Source organism: Phyllostomus hastatus, unplaced genomic scaffold (assembly GCF_019186645.2).
Source record: "Phyllostomus hastatus isolate PE091 unplaced genomic scaffold, TTU_PhHast_1.1 phas_contig_254, whole genome shotgun sequence".
Taxonomy (NCBI): Eukaryota; Metazoa; Chordata; class Mammalia; order Chiroptera; family Phyllostomidae; genus Phyllostomus; species Phyllostomus hastatus.
Genome location: NW_025333810.1, coordinates 13,532,369 through 13,551,984, shown reverse-complemented (window position 1 = coordinate 13,551,984; position 19,616 = coordinate 13,532,369). Strand labels below are relative to the sequence as shown.

The 19,616-nt window shown below is 34.8% G+C and overlaps 1 protein-coding gene across 8 annotated transcripts in view; it reads right to left on the bottom strand.

Moving 5' to 3' along the window:
- Nucleotides 1-19,616, bottom strand: part of DMXL1 (Dmx like 1) — a 150,041-nt gene that overhangs the window by 119,576 nt on the left and 10,849 nt on the right. For 4 of the 8 annotated variants that reach the window (XM_045838041.1, XM_045838043.1, XM_045838045.1 and 1 more), the window contains exons 2-5: nt 10,086-10,237; nt 8,373-8,498; nt 5,120-5,191; nt 843-921 (exon numbers count right to left, since the gene is read on the bottom strand). In XM_045838041.1, coding sequence (XP_045693997.1) covers nt 843-921; nt 5,120-5,191; nt 8,373-8,498; nt 10,086-10,190 — 382 coding nt within the window. In that variant the 5' untranslated portion in view covers nt 10,191-10,237. The remainder of the gene's footprint in view (nt 1-842; nt 922-5,119; nt 5,192-8,372; nt 8,499-10,085; nt 10,238-19,616) is intronic. The other 4 variants (XM_045838042.1, XM_045838044.1, XM_045838046.1 and 1 more) reach the window with 1 other exon arrangement.

The following is a 19,616-nucleotide window of genomic DNA, read 5'->3' as shown; positions in this document are numbered from 1 at the left end:
TCAAGTAATGTCAATTCCATTGCCTAAATGCATTCATATTCATGTACTCCTTCATTATTCATTCAGTACCTATTATTATTATCTATTATTATTATAGGTACCTATTATTATCTTAAAGGCACTAAAACAAGTTCTTATTTCTCATTTAGATTACTATAAGGCATACTTTCCAAAAGGCAATTATAATTATAAATAATATAATATTTATTATCTTCTTTCGCTTTCCTCTAATCCTTCTCTCTGCTACCAGAACACTCTTGCAAACCACTTGTCACCAGCCACTTTCAAAAACCTGCAATATTTTTAGACAATTAAAAAGAATTAAATTCAAATCCCTTACCATGGCTTTAAAGGCCTTCTATAATATGCCAGCTTCAATGAAGTACTAATCACTGTTAGAATCTATCTTACGCCTTTCTTTGTGCTTTTGCTCAGTGTTGTAGATTGGTAAAAATGGCTTTGGGATGGTTTTTAAATCCAGAAATAGATTACTGGCACATATATACATTAACACTTCTTAGAATTCACTTCTTTTTCCTTCCTACATCTATGCCCACCCTCACTGTTAAATATATCTACTCTCAGGTCAAAAGGCTCCTCTCCAATTAAACTTTGACTCTCCAGAGAGAATTAGTATGACCTTTCTGAAACAACAGGTATTCCTCCTATAGCTGGATACTGTTACAGTGCATCTTCACCATATGCTATGAAAGAATGCAATCTGTTTTATTATTGTGTTCCCCACAATTTCACACAAACCCGGACTGAAATACATGAAAGTAATAAAAACAATAACCTAGGAAAGGGATATTTATTGCAGTTAATCCTGCTTGTATTCTTACCTGCGGGATCCCAAGTTATATTGTGTGCTATTGATTCCAGAAAAAACTGACCACTTTTCTGCCATTGATTATATAATTCCTAAAATTAAAAAAAAAGGGATCATTTATCCAAATTATTATTGGTATCTTTTTCTGACAAATGAATTATGTTCATTATTATTACTGTTAATAATACATGTAGTAATTTATTTTTTTTAGGTATAATTGACCATGCAGTCATTTTTAAGGAGAAAATGTTCAACTCTGCCCAGAAAAATAAGGAATATGTGATGGAAAAGGTTAGGGAGAGAGTATCCATTCCTGGAGGTCCAAAAGTCTGTCTTTATTATATTTAAACAACCAATAGTATATGCCACCTTGGACAACACTGTTACTGACCTCAGACCTTTAAATTACTTTATTATTATTGTTACAAATATTTAATTTTAAATATGTCTGTGTCTCTGCTATTTAAGACTTTCTTCTCTTTTAATGTTTTATCCTCAATGGAAATATGGCACGTGAGAAAAATCAGAATAAGGATGTAACACCTGTTATAATGTGTAATTTAAATCTTTTGATTCCTTAAAGGAATAGTTTTCAACTTTTATACCTGAAAACCAGAAAGAAATATATGTTGCACTGTGACCCAGAATACATATAACATACACATAACTGCAATCATAAGTAACCTACCCTTATTACATATGATATACTCTAACATTTTCTATTCCATTTCATTTTATTTTACATTCAGATTGTAGCCTACTAAGATGATTTCACTAACCTTTATTAGACTGAGACCCATAAACACTCTCTTAATGTGAGATAGCCAACTTATCAGGTGCACAATTCAAAACACTGGTAATCAGGATATTCACAGAAATGGTTGAGTATGGTTACAAAATAGAGGAAAAACGTGAAGGCTATGAAAAAATGAATTACAGGAAAATGTAGAGGGAACCAACAGTGACAGGAAGGAAACCGGGACTCAAATCAATGGTTTGGACCAGAAGGAAGAAATAAACATTCTATCAGAATAGAACAAAGACACAAGAATTCAAAAACATGAGGAGAGGCTTAGGAACCACCAGGACAACTTTAAACATTCCAACATCCAAATCATAGGGGTGCCAGAAGGAGAAGAGGAAGAGCAAGAAATTGAAAACTTATTTCAAAAAATAATGAAGGAGAACTTCCATAATCTGGCAAAGGAAACAGACTTCCAGGAAGTCCGGAAGCTCAGAGAGTCCCAAAGAAGTTGGACCCAAGGAGGAATACACCAAGGCACATCATAATTACATTACCCAAGATTAAAGATAAGGAGAAAATCTTAAAAGCAGCAAGACAAAAGGAGAGACAGTTATCTACAAAGGAGTTCCCATGAGACTATCAGCTGATTTCTCAAAAGAAATCTTACAGACAAGAAGGGCCTGGAAAGAAGTATTCCAAGTCATGAAAGGCAAGGACCTACATCCAAGATTGCTCTATCCAGCAAAGCTTTCATTGAGAATGGAAGGGCAGATAAAGCGTTTCCCAGATAAGGTCAAGCTAAAGAAGTTCATCATCACCAAGGCTTTATTATATGAAATATTAAAGAGACTTATCTAAGGAAAAGAAGAAGATCTAAAACTATGAAGAATAAAATGACAAACTCACAACTAGCAATAACTGAACCTAAAAAAGCAAAAACAAACTAAGTAAACAACTAGAACAGGCATAGAATGACAGAAATGGAGATCACATCGAGAGTTATCGGTGGGGAGGGGTGGGGGAAGAATGCAGGAAAAGGTGCAGGGAATAAGAAGTATAAATAGTAGGTACAAAATAGACAGGGGGAGGTTAAGAATAGTATGGAAAATGGAGAAGCTAAAGAACTTACATGTATGACCCATGGACATGAACTGGGGGGGATGCAGGTGGGAGCAGGGTACAGGGCAAAGGGGAATAAAGAGGGAAAAATGGAACAACTGTAATAGCATAATCAATAAAATATTTTTTAAAAAACACTCAAATAGTGATTCTCGTACTTGTACATACAGGTATGTATATGCAAGTACAAGAATGTACGGTAGCCAGGATGTTTATTAAAAATTCAAATTTTGCCCTGGCTGGCGTAGCTCAGTGGATTGAGTGCGAGCTGCGAACCAAAGTGTCGCAGGTTCGATTCCCAGTCAGGGTACATGCCTGGGTTGCAGGCCATGACCCCCAGCAACTGCACATTGATGTTTCTCTCTCTCTCTATCTCCCTCCCTTCCCTCTCTAAAAATAAATAAATCAAATCTTTAAAAAAAAATTTCAAATTTCCAAGGCCCATGTATCCAAAGGTTCAGCCTCAAAAGGTCAGGACAGGGCACAGGAATCTGCACTTTAAACCAACAGCCTAGATGATTTTTGACACAGACAGCCTGAAGAATATGCTTCCATATTAAACACCACCTTGCAGGAATGGCTCTCAATCAAGTGCACATCAGAACACTCTCTAGAAGGAGACGTACAGTAGTGCCTACACACAATCCCACACCTACAGATTCAGAAATCCCCAGGCTGGAACTGGACACATGTATCAACTACTGAATGTGAACAGTAAGTACCTCTGAGGAAGAACCACTGTTTTAAAAGAATATTCCAGAATGTACAAAGAAATGGAAATAATATCTTTTTTTATGAGGATCTAAGGATTCTCTGAAACTGTATCCTGGAATAACAAATTTTGGGTGCCTTCCAAGTCTATGATTTTTCCATCTAATCCAGTTTTCCCCTTATTTATCAAGCTTTTTTTTAACCTGTCTCCAAAGTCTTCTTAATGAGTTTTTGACACTATTATATCAAAATATAATATAACAAGAATAAATAGGCAACTAAAAAATCTCAATTCAACCCTTACTAATACAGGCATTTTAACATAACACACAGATTTGTTAAAATTTAGTTATTTCATTTAACAAACATATTGAATATTATTGAAATACATTGTTCTTAGTGGAGCAACCACCTTTAAAATTTATTTTTAGTACTGTTGATTGCTAATTCATAAGGCTACAAGAGCTTCTAATAATGGATTTATTAAGTAATATATAAGCAGAAAAATCAGGGGACAATTATGGACTCGCCTCCCATAAAGTTTAAAAATGAGTATCAATCCAGAGAAAATATTTTTCATTAATACAAGGCAGAAAAAAGAATGCTCACACCTAGGAATCAATAAAGCTGATTTTACTTAGTTCTATGGCTCAATAGCTGTTTCGTGGATCAAGTCACATTTCTTTTTGGGCCTCTGCTGCCTTATTTATGAAGAAGGAAATAACAGCTGCAAAACTAAGTCAGAGGAAGTATGTGAGATACTAATGAGTGCAGTGAAAAATGAAAACTATTAAAAGATATATCAAGGCATGTCTATTATTAAAACACTGTTTAATTCTTTATATTTAACAGATTTCTACATAATCTCCGACATGTCATCCTTGCAATAGCCCATGCTGCATGAATAAATAGTAACCAATTTCAAAATTGAGCAGAGTCTCATAATGCTCCTTGCTTAGAAATAAATACTCAAAAAGCAGTAGAGAAACCCCAATCCTTTGACTCCTAACAAATATTCTTTGGACTATAATATACTGATATTCTTCCATATGGTTTAAATTTCTACTTTAATCTTCAGTGGAGATGAGTAAAATAACCTGGTTTGTCTGCCATACCTAAAAGCATTAAAGCACCCAAGAAATCTACTACATAACTTCAATATCTATAAACTATAGTTTTAGCCAGCTTTCAGAACTATTCCTGAATATAATGTCTTTATTTAAAAAAAGTCACTGGCCTGTTAACAATTATATTACATGATATAATAAGAAGAAAAAAAAGTCATGGAGGTATACTAAGACCTGCAATTAAAACCTATAACTGTAAGAAGAAAATACAGCAGAAAAACTATATAAAAGTAGATCATAAAAGTGAATCAAGTGCTACATATGACTAGACAATGGTGTTTGCACTAGCAATAACTTTATTATAACTGCCAAACTTAAAGTTGTTGACTCTTCAAATACAAAAGAAAAAATGTCAGAAAAAAATAAAAATATTTCAAGATAATTCATTAGCACAATTTAGTTTAATTCAATTTGAATGAAAGATTCAAACATTTTTAATATAAAAGTGGCATTTAACATTTGTCTTTAATTACAGTATATTATTTATACTGATTTATTTAATGATCACTGATTTTCTGTATTCTAAAAAATAACATCTTTTAATACTCAAGAATTTCAGTTCTTAAAGGAAAATAATAAGTTACTGACCAAATTTTTCTTTTGCTTCAGTAATTTAACTGGTTCAAAAACAGATATAGTATTTCCATAGGATGCTGCAATCTTAAAAAAAAACAAGAAAGAAAAATTATGGATATGTTAACATACTTATGAATCAAAAGACCAAAAGAGAAATGAATAGTATAACTTAAAATATGCCCACATGTGCAATTTCAGACACCAATACTTGAGGATGTCAGTTTTAGAGACCACCATGTCTGGATCAGAATCCCAATACACACTGTCAGCACTAACTGTGTAACTAGCAAGCTAATCTTTCTGAACCTTAGTTTCTCAATCTATATTTATAATATGTATATACTATCTTCCTAAGAGAATTATTTTGATTATTGAAATAACATTTGTAAAATACCTAGTATATCATTATAAGACAATAGTAAATGTTAATTCCCTTCTCACGGAAGAATATGTATTGATGTATTATTCCATGTCAAGGATAAAATTTGACATAACTTAAAAATCAGTTTTTGGCCCTGGTGAGGTGGCTCAGTTGCTTGGAGTGTCATCCTGTGCATCAAAGGGTTGCATGTTAGATCCCTGGTCAGGGTACATACCTAAGTTGCAGGCTTGATCCCAGGTCAGGGAACATATAAGAGAAAACCAACTGATGTTTCTCTCTCACATAGATGTCTCTCTCTCTCTCTCTCATTCACCCCCCGTCCTCCCTCTCTAAAATCAATAAACATGTCCTCAGATGAGAATTTAAAAAAATCAGTTTTTAGGTTATCAGTCCTCAAAGTTGACAATTCTGTGAGTGTATATTTAACTTTTTAAAAATAAAACTTAGATATGTTCCTTTGTGAACTCTCTGAGGATTGTGTTTAATATTCCATTTTATTTGAATATGTTTAAAATTTACTATTTAAACCAATGGAGCATAACCCTTCCTGGATCTGTTTTATAAGGTAGCTATTACTAAAGTTTGAGTGTGTCACAAATGAAGAGCATTCAAATATCAGAAGATAAGATAGATAAAATGAATGAATGAATCAGGGATAAAAATAAGAATATATAATCTAGCAAAGGGAGGTAAGGTATGAAAACATAACATACATAAGGGAAAAACCTTTCAATGGATACATTAAGTGTTCTGAGGCGTTCTTAGGATACAGAATCATCTGCACTGAGTTCGTCTGGGAGAGAGTGTTTAGTTTGGGCTTTTAAAGCGGGGATGTCAAACTCATTTTCACTGGGGCCACATCAGCCTTGCAGTTGCCTTTAAAGGGCTAAATACAATTTTAGGACCGTATAAATGTAACTACTACTTAAGAGTTAAGTGAGAGCTCAGTGCTGCTGCCAGGTAGAAACAAGGTGCCAGGCCGGATAAAACAAGGTGGAGGGCCAGATTTGGCCTGCAGGCCTTGTGTTTGCCACCTGTGCTTTAAAATATAGGTAGTATTTCTTCAAAGGGCAGTAAATATTCAATTTTAGAAATAAGGCATAAAATGAACACAAGTGTAAAGACTAAAAGACGCACTTTATGTTTGGAGGGACTGACCACCAGTCAAGTTAGAACAGTGTTCTTTACAACAAAATAAGGAACATGAAGGCAAAAAGGCATATTTGAGCCAGTCGTACTGGGCTCCATGACCAAGGTGCACAATTAGAACTTTCCCAAGGTACTGGTAATCTAGGAATGTTTTTAAGCAAGTGAATACAAGATAAATACAGTTGAATTTTCCCAGGAAAATTAATCTGGTAGTACTACAAATAAAAAACAATAATGATAACATACTGATGCCTATAGTATCAAGAAGCATTTCCTTCTTAAAGGCAAACGGAAGCCCCCATATACTCGAACCTACAAAATTTTCTTCCTGATACCATAGGAATCATTTGATTATACTGATATTAGCAAAAAAAAAAACCAAAAAACTGCCTTTTATCAGAATGATTATAAAACCAAATAACTTCTTCATTTTAATTTGAACTGTCATGTAATCTAGCCACAAAAAGATAACTCATATTGGAAATTATTAAAATTAGATTTCCAATATTAACCAGCCCTACGTGTGTCTAGATGGTATTAATACAAGTGAGTTTTTATACAGTATTAAAGATTACAGAACTACAGAGGTAGGAGATCAAACAAACTTAAAGAAAAAAAATGTCAATAATTTTTGGCATCCCATAATGAATATCATTTTGTAGTACAGTGAGAATGAAAGGAGTGAACAAAAGAAAGACAGGTGAGAGACACTTGTAACTATATTAAAGGAAAGGAGACCCAGGAGTAACAAAAGAGTAATCAACAACTAGGTAAAGATTGCAAGAGTCAAAATTCATTTACCATGGGTTTCTTTAAACTAGGTCCCAAGAAAGAACTTATCAGACTGTCAGGTCTATTAGAAATTATTAGATTTTTCAAAAAGCATTGGGTCCACTTAGGTTCCTTACACAAAATATTCTGGTGGAATCATATAGTCAAACAAAGTATTAAAACATCTAGCAAAAAAATTTAACAGATTTGTAAAGTTCATCCTAGTTTAGCCTCTAAGGAGCCATACGTAGGTCTGGCCACCTATTATAAGGTGCTATATTAAGCTACATACTATGATGCCTACTAGTTATGACCTTCCCAATTCTGATCTATATATAACTGTATTTAATCTGATATAGCATCACATGCCCTTTCTTTCATTGTTGCTGTTTTGCTTTCGAAGTTACTTTTTACTTTTCATATGCAAATAGAAGTCCAGATAAAAATTTTCATTTTTCTTATAAACTTGCAATAAACAAAAAATTATAGACTTTAGAAGAGCTTAGATAAGCTCTTCTAAATTTATCCAGAAGTTACAAGGAGATAACTATCTGTTCACAGACCAAAAAAATGACTCCAACAAATGACTTCTCTTCAGTGGTTTATTTGTAAATAGATGGAAAACTACTGTCATTCCTATCCTTTGATCCAATCAATGTTTAAATTAATAAGTTTTATACTTGTTATATAGGTAGTAAGTATTAAAGTTCATTGTCAACTCATAGAGAATATTATACTTTATTTCAAAGTTATATAAGAATAGGATTCCTGAAAATCTCAAAGATACATATGAGAGAACCAGGGATTTTGTTCTCTACTATGCATGTAGGGAGCCAAAGAAATTTGTAGCCATATTGTCCTTCAAAAAAAAAAAACAAGTCTCTAATTCAATAGGAAATATACTTCAGAAACTATCCTGGCATATACCATATTCAAAACAAATCACATTATAAGATTACAAACCTTGCCTTGTTGCATTGAACAGTCTACACATCCTACTTGAATATTTCCATGTTTAGCTCCTGGGATTATTTGCAGTCTTTCAAAATCACTTCCCAGTATAACAATGTCACATCCAGATGCGTAAGCCTGGAAACAAAAGGGAACAAAATGAACTAAAAATGATAAAATTGTCAAGACAATATTTATCATGTAAAATACTGTCATTAAATATTACATTTTAAAAGATAAACTTTGAATTCTTTTTTAAAAATATGTATTAAGAATATTTCCTTTTTCTCTCATATACAGTCCCATCAGGAAATTCAATCAATTCCATCTGCAAAAAACATACTAATTCTGTTCAGTTCTTCCTTCTCCCCAAGCTCATCTCTTTCCTGCACTATTAATAGTCTGACTGCTTCCATTGTTGCTTCCCTCTAATTTCTTTCCATACAAAGACAAAAGTGATCTTTTAAAAATGTTTATTATACCAAGGATCATATTCTTAGGACTATAAGATGCACCAGACCATAAGACGCACTTAGGTTTTAGAGGAGGAAAATAGGAAAAAAAAATTTTGAAGCAAAATATGTGGTAAAATAGTTAATAACCTGTGACCCTGCTCCACCACTGCCCCCCGCACAGTGAGCCAGGCAAGCTATATTCGGAGTATAAGATGCACCCCCCTTTCCCTCCCAAATTTGGGGGGTGCATCTTATAGTCTGAAAATACAGTGATTATTTTTTCCTGTTTAAACTTCAATAGTTTCTTGGAATGAAATCCCAACTCCTTACTATCCTTAACATGATCAATGCCCTAAATGGCTGTCTTAATTCTCCAAAACCTCTAAAGGTTCTCTTTCTTCCCCTCAACTGGCTCCTGGCCCTATGTTGCCCTTCTTTCTGTTCCTTAGGCATATCAATCTTTTCTACTTCAAGGCAGCTTATCTACCTTTTATCTGCCTGGTCTTTATCTAGCTAGTTTCTTTTCAACATTCAGGTCTCAGCTCTTGACCTACCCCCGACTCCCACCTCCTTCACCCTACCCCTCTCTTTCTCTTTCCTCCTTCCTTTCCATCACATTACTATTTATTTTTCTTTGTAGCATATATGATAATTTGTAAATATATTTCTTATTATCCATTGCTATTACTGGATATTAAGTTCCAAGACAAAAAGGTAGGGAGGGTTTGAGTTTATATTGTTCTGTGCTCTAGCACCCAATTCTGACTGAAGGGCCTGTTCTATAAATACCTATGGAATAAATGAAATTATTTAATTTTACAAAGACAGCCACCATAACCAAACAAAAGGGTATGTAGTTCAAGGCTTGTTACACCAAGTATTTTAGAGCTCTTTTTGAATTTTACAATGAGCGGAATTTTTCCAATTCTTTTGTGTTCTTTTCCATACCTTCTTAGATCACAGAAGTTTCTTCCATTACAGGGTACATGACTATCCTAAAATTCATGTATTATAGGTCAGCATACAGATTAACACTGATAATAAAACATCTATTACAAACTACTTTCTATATCCCTGTATGTTCTTGAAGTTTCAATAATTTTTTTCTCGTCATTTTTGCACATGCCCATATATCTTACTTAATGTAAAAAGTATTATACCTAATATATAAAGTATGTCTTTAATTTCCAGCAACCCAAAATGGTCCTGTACACAGCTACCAAAAATATTAAAAAGGGTCTTGAGAGAACATACAAATAAATTTGCTCACATTACAGACAAGAAAATGATGCCTAAATGGGTTGACATAACTTCTTAGGGGCAGAGTAGGCTTCAGATCCTGATCTCTTGATTCTTGATCTAGTGTTATCTCCATGGCACCACAAAGACTTCCCTAGTTAATCATGCTTGCCTGGAATTTTCCTAAAAGAAATTAGGGATAATCAAGTCTGGTTCCACTAGTGTCATAAAGTGGAAAAATTGGCTCAGTAAACAAACAAAAAATATCTCATGATAGCCTGTTCACCTATACACATGTCCACAATAGGATCATGAGACTTGTCACAAGATTATTAGCAAGAATAAGCTCCAAAAAACTAATTTATTTCAAGAAAATTTTTCATTCATAATACTCTAAATAATAGTTTAAAAACTGACTTTTTCAGTATTAAATTTTGATAAGCACTGATTGTCACAGTTTTCCTAAAATATTATTTTAAATTTTGAATGTTTACAACTTATATTTCCTCTTCACTATATATTAAAAGTCCTCATAATTTTGCTTTCCTTTTATTATACCTGAAATTATCTACCTATTTTCAGATATTGTGTTGTAATTATTTTTGTCAACAGTCACAACTCTCAACTTTCCAGAATTAAGTCTACATTAATCCTGAAGTACCTCACAAAATTTTTGTTGAATACAAGTGTTAAACATTTGTAGAGTTGAAAAATGGAAAATTATCTCAGAAATACACTTAGCCCTATAGAAAGATGCCAACTGATAATATAATTAACCCTTGATCATGAAAGACTTACCCATTTTGGATTTCCCTTGTTCTTTTGCTGCTGCTGTATTATATTATCACTTGACTTTTGTCATTTATATCGTCATTTGACTTTTCCTCAGTAACAGTGCTACAAGGTACAAAGATGTCTCTAGTTTTGGTAAACTTTAAATCAATGAAAATTATTGATCTTCATCTGGAATATCTCTCATTCAATCCTTTCTTCCCTCAGACTTATAACTAATGTATGGTAATAAACAAGGAGATAGGGGGAAAATAATATAACCAGCCACACTCCACATTTCACAAGTTGACTATTAAACTTGGGGCTTTTAATAAAGATCCTCTGGTTTTCTCAACTATAGAATTTAAATGCTTAACATTTATTTGATTATATAAGTAGATGTGGAATGCATGAAAAACTCAAACCATATTTGCATTTTTTTCCATTTCTTAATCACTGTCAAAAATTTGTAACTGTCTCCCAAAAATCCTGCTCTGCAAGTAATACTGGTTGAGTAAACTAGGATATATAACCACAATGAAATATTATATAGCTGTAAAAAGAATAAGGAAGGCATCTATGAACTGGCAATGGTATTTTCTAGGAGATACTAAGCGGAAAAAAACCCCCGAAGTACAAAAGGGCATATATAGTATGTTCGTGTGTGTGTGTGTGTGTGTGTGTGTGTGTGTGTGTGTGTGTAAGGAACAAGTTAAATAAGAAAACACATGAGTAGTACATGTTCCTAATTATTACAAAAAAAACCACGAAGGATAAAACTAGGAAATGATTAAATTTGTTACCAACAAAGATAGGTGGAGAAGGATGGAGTGGAAGGCATACAGGAAAGAATAACATTTCTGAATACAGTTATGACTTTTGAAAACATAAACATCATACATATTCAAAAATTAAATCAATCAATGAGAATGAGAGGGCAAGTGAAACCAATGAACTAACTGCATTTCAAATGAATACGATAGCCACACCTAAGGAAACAAGGCAAGAAGAAGCTAGTGTCAGATACTACAGGTTAAGAAAAACTCAGTCTTAACTGAGACTGCCTTCCACTTCAAATGCTTATCACAGGTATTAAGACCCCAGATTATCCACAATTTCTGCCCAAGTTGGCTACAAATCAGAGGTTCCCATGATCTCATTCTCAGACTTGATTACTTGCTAAAAAAATTCATAGAATTCAAAGAAACACTTAGTAACATTTTTCAGTTTATTAAATGATAAAAGATACCCATAAACAGCCAAATAAAGATATACAGGGCAAGGTCTGGAAGGGTCCCTAGCATAGGAGTCCCTCAATCCCTGTGGAGTTGGGCTATGTCACCCTCCCAGTAGATGGATGTTTCACCAAACTGAAAGTTCCCTGAACTCCTTACTGTTGGAACTTTATGGAGGTTTCCTCATGTAGGCATGATCAATCATTAACTCTATTTTCAGCCCATCTATCCTCTCTGGAAAATGGGGGGGGGGGGGCGGGGATTGAAAATTACAAGCTTTTAATCATGGCTTGGTCTTTTTGATGACCATCCACCATCCAGGAAGCATCCAGGAGCCCACCCATTTGCCTCATTAGAACAAAAGATGCTCCAGCGTTCTTATCACCTAATGTACAAGGGTTTCAGAAGCTCTGTGCTAGAAACATGAGGAGGGGTGGAGGGGTGGAGTGGTGGTGGCACAGAGACTGATACATGTATTTTCTATTATCTCTCAAGCAGGGGAGGGTGAAAAAATACAAACAAATTCTGAACTACTTTTGTAAGTTTTTAAATTGCAACGGAATAGATAATGCAGTTTTAAAACTTTTTTAGATGTGTTCTAGAAATGGGCCACAGTTCGCATTGTATAAGAAAGCACACAGATATGAAATGGAAGAATAAACAATACAATCATGTAAGGCTGGACTAGAACTGGAAATATGGATACAAAATTATGGTTTCCAAAATGTATGTACAGTAAGTTCTTACTTAACATCCTTGATAAGTTCTGAGGCTTTACATGAAATTCCATATAATGAAACCAATTTTGTTACAGGTTAATTAACATAAACAAGAGTTGTATTTCTATGGCATTTCATCGACATAACCAAATGATACTGAATGAAATGACATTATTTGGGGACCTGGTGTATTTTCATGTACACATGTAAACATATGTTTGTAAATATATTTATTATGTATGTATGCTATATACATACACACAATATATGTATATATTTGTGAATTCTGTCCCGAGAAAGGCCAGGAGGAAACATTCCAGCAGCAATGAAATCAAGCATCTTGATCTTGGATTCTAGTTTTTTTAATTATTGTTGCTCAGTTACAGTTGTCCTCACTTTTCCACCATTCCTCTGCCCGACCTCGTCCAACCCCTGCTCCCAAAGACAATCCCCACCCCACTGTCCTTGACCATGGGTCCTTTGTACATGTTCCTTGACTTGACCATTCCCCTTCTTTACCTTGTCATCTGTCTCCCTCCTGTCTCCTCTGGTCACTGTCAGTTTGTTCTTTATTTCCTGGCTCTGGCTCTTTTTTACTCACTTGTTTGTTTTGTTGGCTAGGTTCTACTTATAGGTAAGATCATATGCTATTTGTCTTTCACTGCCTGGCTGATTTCACTTAGCATAATATTCTCCAGTTCTATCCATGCTGTTGTGCAAGTGGTAGGAGTTCCTTCTTTCTTTCTGCTGCGTAGTATTCTATCATGTAAATGTACCATAGTTTTCTGATCCACTCATTTACTGATAGGCACTTAGGCTGTTTCCAGCACTTGGCCACTGTAAATTGTGCTGCTATGAACATAGGGGTAACACAGGTTCTTTTGAATTGGTATTTCAAGATTCTTAGGGTATAACCCCAGCAGTGGAATTGCTGGGTCAAAAGGCAGTTTCATTTCTAGTTTTTCAAGGAAATTCCATACTGTTTTCCACAGTGGCTCCACCAGTCTGCATTCCCACCAGTGGTGTACTAGGGTTCCCTTGTGTCCACAATCTTGCCAGCACTTGCTGTCTTTTGATTGTTAATGACAGGCATTATGACCAGTATGAGGTAGTATCTCATTGTGGTTTTAATTTACATCTATCTGATGTATAGTGATATTGAACATCCTTTCATAAGTCTATGGGCCCTCTGTATGTCCTCCTTGGAGAAGTGTCTGTTCAGGTCCTTTACCATTTTATAATCAGATTGTTTGTCTTCCTGGTGTGGAGTCATGAGAGTTCCTTCTATATTATGGAGATCAAACCCTTATCAGAGGTATCAATGGCAAATATATTTTCCCTTTCCATTTTGCCAATGTTTTCTTTAGCTGTGCAGGAGCTTTTTAATTTGATGTAGTCCCATTTGTTTATTCTTTCCTTTATATCCCTTGCCCTAGGGGACATTATCAGTGAAAATACTGCTGCACAGAATATCTGAAATTTTCCTGCCTATGTTCTCCTCTAGGACTTTTATGAGGTCACAATTTTTATTTAAGTCTTTTTTTAAGATTTTTAAAATTTATTTTGAGACGGGAAGGGAGGGAGAAAGAGGAGGAGAGAAACATCAATGTGTAGGTGCCTCTCATGTACCCCATACTGGGGACCTGGCCCACAACCCAGGTTATGTACCCTGACTGGGAATCGAACTGGCAATCCTTTGCTTCACAGTCCAGCGCTCAATTAGCTGAGCCACACCAGTCAGGGCTACATTTAGGTCTTTTATCCACCTTAAGTTTATTTTGGTGTATGGTGTAAGTTGGTAGTCTAGTTTCATTCTTTTGCATGTACCTATCGAGATCTCCCAAAATTTGCTGAAGAGGTTATTTTTACTCCAGTCTATGCTCCTGCCTCGTCTGTCAAATATTAATTGATCAAAGAGAATGGGTTTATTTCTGGGCTCTCTATTCTGTTCCATTCATCTATGTGTCTGTTCTTATGCCAGTACCATGCTGTTTTGATTACAGTGACCTTGTAACATAGTTTGATATCAGGTATTGTGATCCCTCCTACTTTGTTCTTTATCAAGATGGCTGAGGTTATTTGGGGTCATTTATGGTTCCATCTACATTTTTAAAATATTTGTTCTATATATGTGAAATATGTCATTGTTATTTTAATAGGGATTGTGTTGAATATATAAATTGCTTTGGGTAGTATGGATGTTCTGATGATGTTAATTCTTTCAATCCATGAACACAGTATAGGCTTCCATTTATTTGTGTCTTCCTTAATTTCTTTCTTCAGTGTTGTGTAGTTTTCTGAGAACAGGTCTTTTACCTCCTTGGTTAAGTTTATTCCTAGGTACTTTATTTTTCTTGTTGCCATAGTAAATGACATATATTTCCCAACTGCTGTTTGTGATATCTCATTATTGGTGTACAAAAATGTCTTCGATTTCTGAACATTGACTTTGTATCCCACTGTTTTGCCAAATTCACTTATTAAGTCAAGTTATTTTTTGGTGGAGTCTATAGGGTTTTCTATGTACACTATCATGTCATCTGCAAACAATGACAGTTTTACTTCCTCCTTTCCAATTTGGAAGCTTTTTATTTCTTTTTCTTGTCTGATTATTGTGGCTAGAACTTCCAATATTATATTGAATAGAAGTGGTGAAAGCAGACACCCTTGTCTTGTGCCTGGTCTCAGGAGTAAAGCTTTTAGTTTTTGCCCATTCAGTATAATGTTGGCTGTAGGTTTCTTGTATGTGGCCTTTTTATTATGTAAGGTATGCTCCCTCTACTCCCATTTGCTGAGTGTTTTTATCACAAATGGGTGCTGTATCTTATCAAAAGCTTTTTCCACATCTATTGATATGATCAAGAGATTTTTGTCTTTCCTTTTGTTTATGTGATATATTGTATTTACTGATTTGCAAATATTGTACCATCCTTGCATCCCGGGGATGAATGCTACTCAATCATGGTATATGATCTTTTTAATGTATTACTGGATGTGGTTTGTCAATATTTTGTTGAGGATTTTAGCATTTATGTTCATCAACAATATTGGCCTGTAGTTTTCTTGCTTTGTTGTGTCTTTATCTGGTTTGGGATTAGGATGATGCTGGCCTCATAAAAAGTGTTCAGGAATGTTCCCTCTTCTTGGATTTTTTTAGAATAGTCTGAGAAGGATAGGAGTTAGCTCTTCCTTAAATGTTTTGTAAAATTCTCCTGTGAAACCCTCTGCTCCAGGGCTTTTGTGTGCCATTTTTTTATTACTGCTTCAACCTCACCAGCTGTTAGGTCTGTTCAGGCTTTCTGCTTCTTCTTCATTCAGCTTTGGAAGATTCTATTTTTCTAGAAATTTGTCCATTTTGCCCAGGTTGTCAAATTTCTTGGCATATATAGTTGTTCATTGTAATTTCTTACATTCCTTTGTATTTCTGTGGTACTGGTTGTAATTTCTCTGCTTTTGTTTCTGACTTTATTTTTTTAAAACCTCTATCTTTTTTTCTTGGTGAGTCTGCTTAAAGGACTTGTTGAATTTGTTTATGTTTTAACAAACCAACCCCTGGATTTATTGATCCTTTGAATTGTCCTTTTAGTTTCTATGTCATTTAATTCTGTTCTATCTTTGTTATTTCTTTCCTTCTACTCACTCTGGGGTTTGTTTGTTGTTGCTCCTGAAGTTCTTATAGATGTAGAGTAAGGTTGTTTATTTGAAATATTTCTATCTTTTTTAGGTTGGCCTGTCTCACTATGAACTTACCTCTCAGGACTGCCTTTGCTGTGTCCCATAAGTTTTGGACTGTTGTGTGTTCATGCTCATGTTTCCAGAAACTTTTTGATTTCTTCCTTGATCTCATTATTAACCTGTTCATTGTTTAATGGCATGCTATTCAGCCTCCATGCATTTCAATGTTTTTGAGATTTTTTCCTTGGGGCTGGTTTCTACTTTCAAGCCATTAGGATCTGAGAAAATGCTTGATATGATTTCAATTTTCTTGAATTTGTTGAGGCTTGTTTTGTGTCCTATCATGTGCTCTATCTTTGTGAATGTTCCATATGTATTTGAAATGAATGTATATTTTGCTTCTTTGGGGTGAAAGGTTCTGTATATACCAATTAAGTCCATTTGATCTATGCCGTGATAGCTTTGTTGATTCTTATTTGGAAGATCTATCCATTGTTGACAATGGGATGGTAAAATCCCCTACTATAAATGTGTTACTGTCTATTTCTTGAAATCCTCCAAAATTTCCCTATATATTTAGATGCTCTTAAGTTAGGTACATGTATATTTATGATGTTTATGTCTTCTTGATGAATTCTTCCCTTGAGTATTATGAAGTGACCTTCTCTGTCTCTTTTTATGGCCTTTGTTTTGAACTCTATTTTGTCTGATACAAGTATTGCTATGCATGCTTTTTTCCCTGTCCATTTGCTTGAAGTATTTTTTTTCTAGCCCTTCACTTTCAGGCTGTTTAGGTCTTTTTGTTCTGAGGTGGGTTTCTTGTAGGCAGCACATGTGCTGCTCATGTTTTGTTATCCATTCAGGTACCTTATGTCTTTTGATTGGAGCATTTAATCCATTTACATTTAGGGTATTACTGATGGGTACTTATTCATTGCCATTTTTCCCCTTTGTACCTGTGTTCCTTTCTCCCTCATTCTTTTTCTTCATCTTCTTAATGCAGTCCTTTTAGTATGTCTTACAGTGCTGGTTTGGTAGACGTGTATTCTTTCAGCCTTCTTTTGTCTGAGAAATTTCTATCTTTGCCTTCCATTTTAAATGAGAGACTTGCTTGGTAGAGTAGTCTTGGTTGCAGGCCTTTGCTTTTCATTACTTGGAATAGTTCTTGCCATTCCCTTCTTGCATGTAGTGTTTCTGTTGAGAAATCAGCTGCTAGCCTTATCATAGCTCCCTTATATGTTACTATTTCTACCTTGCTTCTTCTAACATTCTCTCTTTGTCTCTGAATTTTGGCATTTTAATTATGATGTGTCTTGGAGTGGGCCTCTTTGGGTTCATCTTGATTGGGACCCTCTGTGCTTTCTGGACTTGCATGACTTTTTCTCTCATCAAGTTAGGGAAGTTTTCTGTCATTACTTTTTTAAAGAGGTTTTCTATCCCTTACTCCTTTTCTTCTCCTTCTCATATCCCTATTATATAGATATTATCATGTTTTGTGTTGTCCTGAAGCTCCCTTAACATCTCTTAGATCTTTTGGGTTTTGTTTTTTGTTTTTTTTTTCTTTTTTTTTTTTTGCTCTGGGAATTTTTTTCTACCTTGTGCTCTAGCTTGCTGATTCAATTGTCCGTTTCATCTAACCTGCTTTTAATTCCTTCTACTGTGTTCTTCATTTCAGACATTGTATGTTTCATTTCCTCCTGCCTCTTATTTAAAGCTTCTATATCCTTTTTCACACTGATGTAGTTCTCAGTAAGTTCCTTGAAGCTTTTCTGGAGTTCTCTGAGGTTCTCACTGAGCTTCTTAAACATCCTTATAACCATTATTTTGAACTTGATGTCTGATAGTTTGGTTGCCTCAATTTCGTTTTATAGTCTTTCAACAATTCCTCCTTTCCTTTTGATTTGGGATTGTTTCTTTGTCTCTCCATTTTTGGTGACTTTTCTTGATTGTTTTCCTGCTTGTTAGATTTATCTACTTTGATTCCCGGTCTCCATGGTATGATCTTCTGTAGTAGGAGACCTGCGGGACTCAGTGGTGCAATATCCTGGAATCAGCTGTGCCTGATGCTCTTGTGCTGCCCTTTATGCCTTTTATATGTGGTTGTAATTGGGTTTTGGTTGTTGTTGAGTCATTCTTTGGTGGATTCTTCCCTCTGGCTGACTGAGAGTCACTCTGCCCTCCACGTCTTGCGTACTGTTGTACAGGTGCTACCAGAGCAAAAACCAAATGGCTCAGGAAACAGACCCACACCTGCAAAGATGTGCTCCACCCACAATTACACTATCAACAGTCAACACACCAATATTAGTAAAGGTGAAAAGAGATTAAGACTATAATAGGAAAGGAAAAACGAAGATGAGATGACCAACTGAAAGAAAGATTTTACGGGGGTAGAAGGAAGGGCAATAATATGAGTGGGGAATAGAGATAAGGCAAAGCAGGGAAGAGAATAAAATTTACTTCATAACTAAAAAAGGGAGGATGGAAGTTGGAATGGAGTAAGAGAGAAGTGTGTAGTATTAGGTTAAAACTGAAATTTAAAGAAAAAAATTGTATATATCTAGTGAGAGAAAAAACAATCACAACTACATATATAAATAAATATAAATAAATAATATGGCTCTAATTACAGAAAAATCTCCACCACAGAGATCAATAACCAATGAGCTAAGATTTATATAGGTACAATGGGAATAAGAGGACACAAAGAAAGAAGAACTTAAGAAATGTCTAGAGGAAAGAGAAGTCATTTTGAGAGGATAGAGGGAGAAGAGATACTAAAAGTGCAGGATGAAAACCCAGCTAAGACAGGGAAAAATTAATGTTTAAAACAAAAAAAAAGGGAGGAGGGTGGGCAGGATGATGGCAAAAAGGAGTAGCAGAGGGAAACAGTGAAATTTGAGATTTGAAATACAAAGATAGTCACTATCTAGAAATAAGACTAACAGACTATAACAACAACCACCTTATCCACTACTTATGAGCAAAGACTGATAAAGGTGGAGAGAGAACACAGGTATTTAGGAGCGGAAAAAGGAATGTGAGATGACCGATGACAGGAAAAATGGTTTTGACAGGCTGGAGGGGGTAGAAATAGTTAAGAGGGCAGAATGGAAACAAGTTGTAACAAGTGAGAAAACAAAATTTGAAACAAAAATAAGA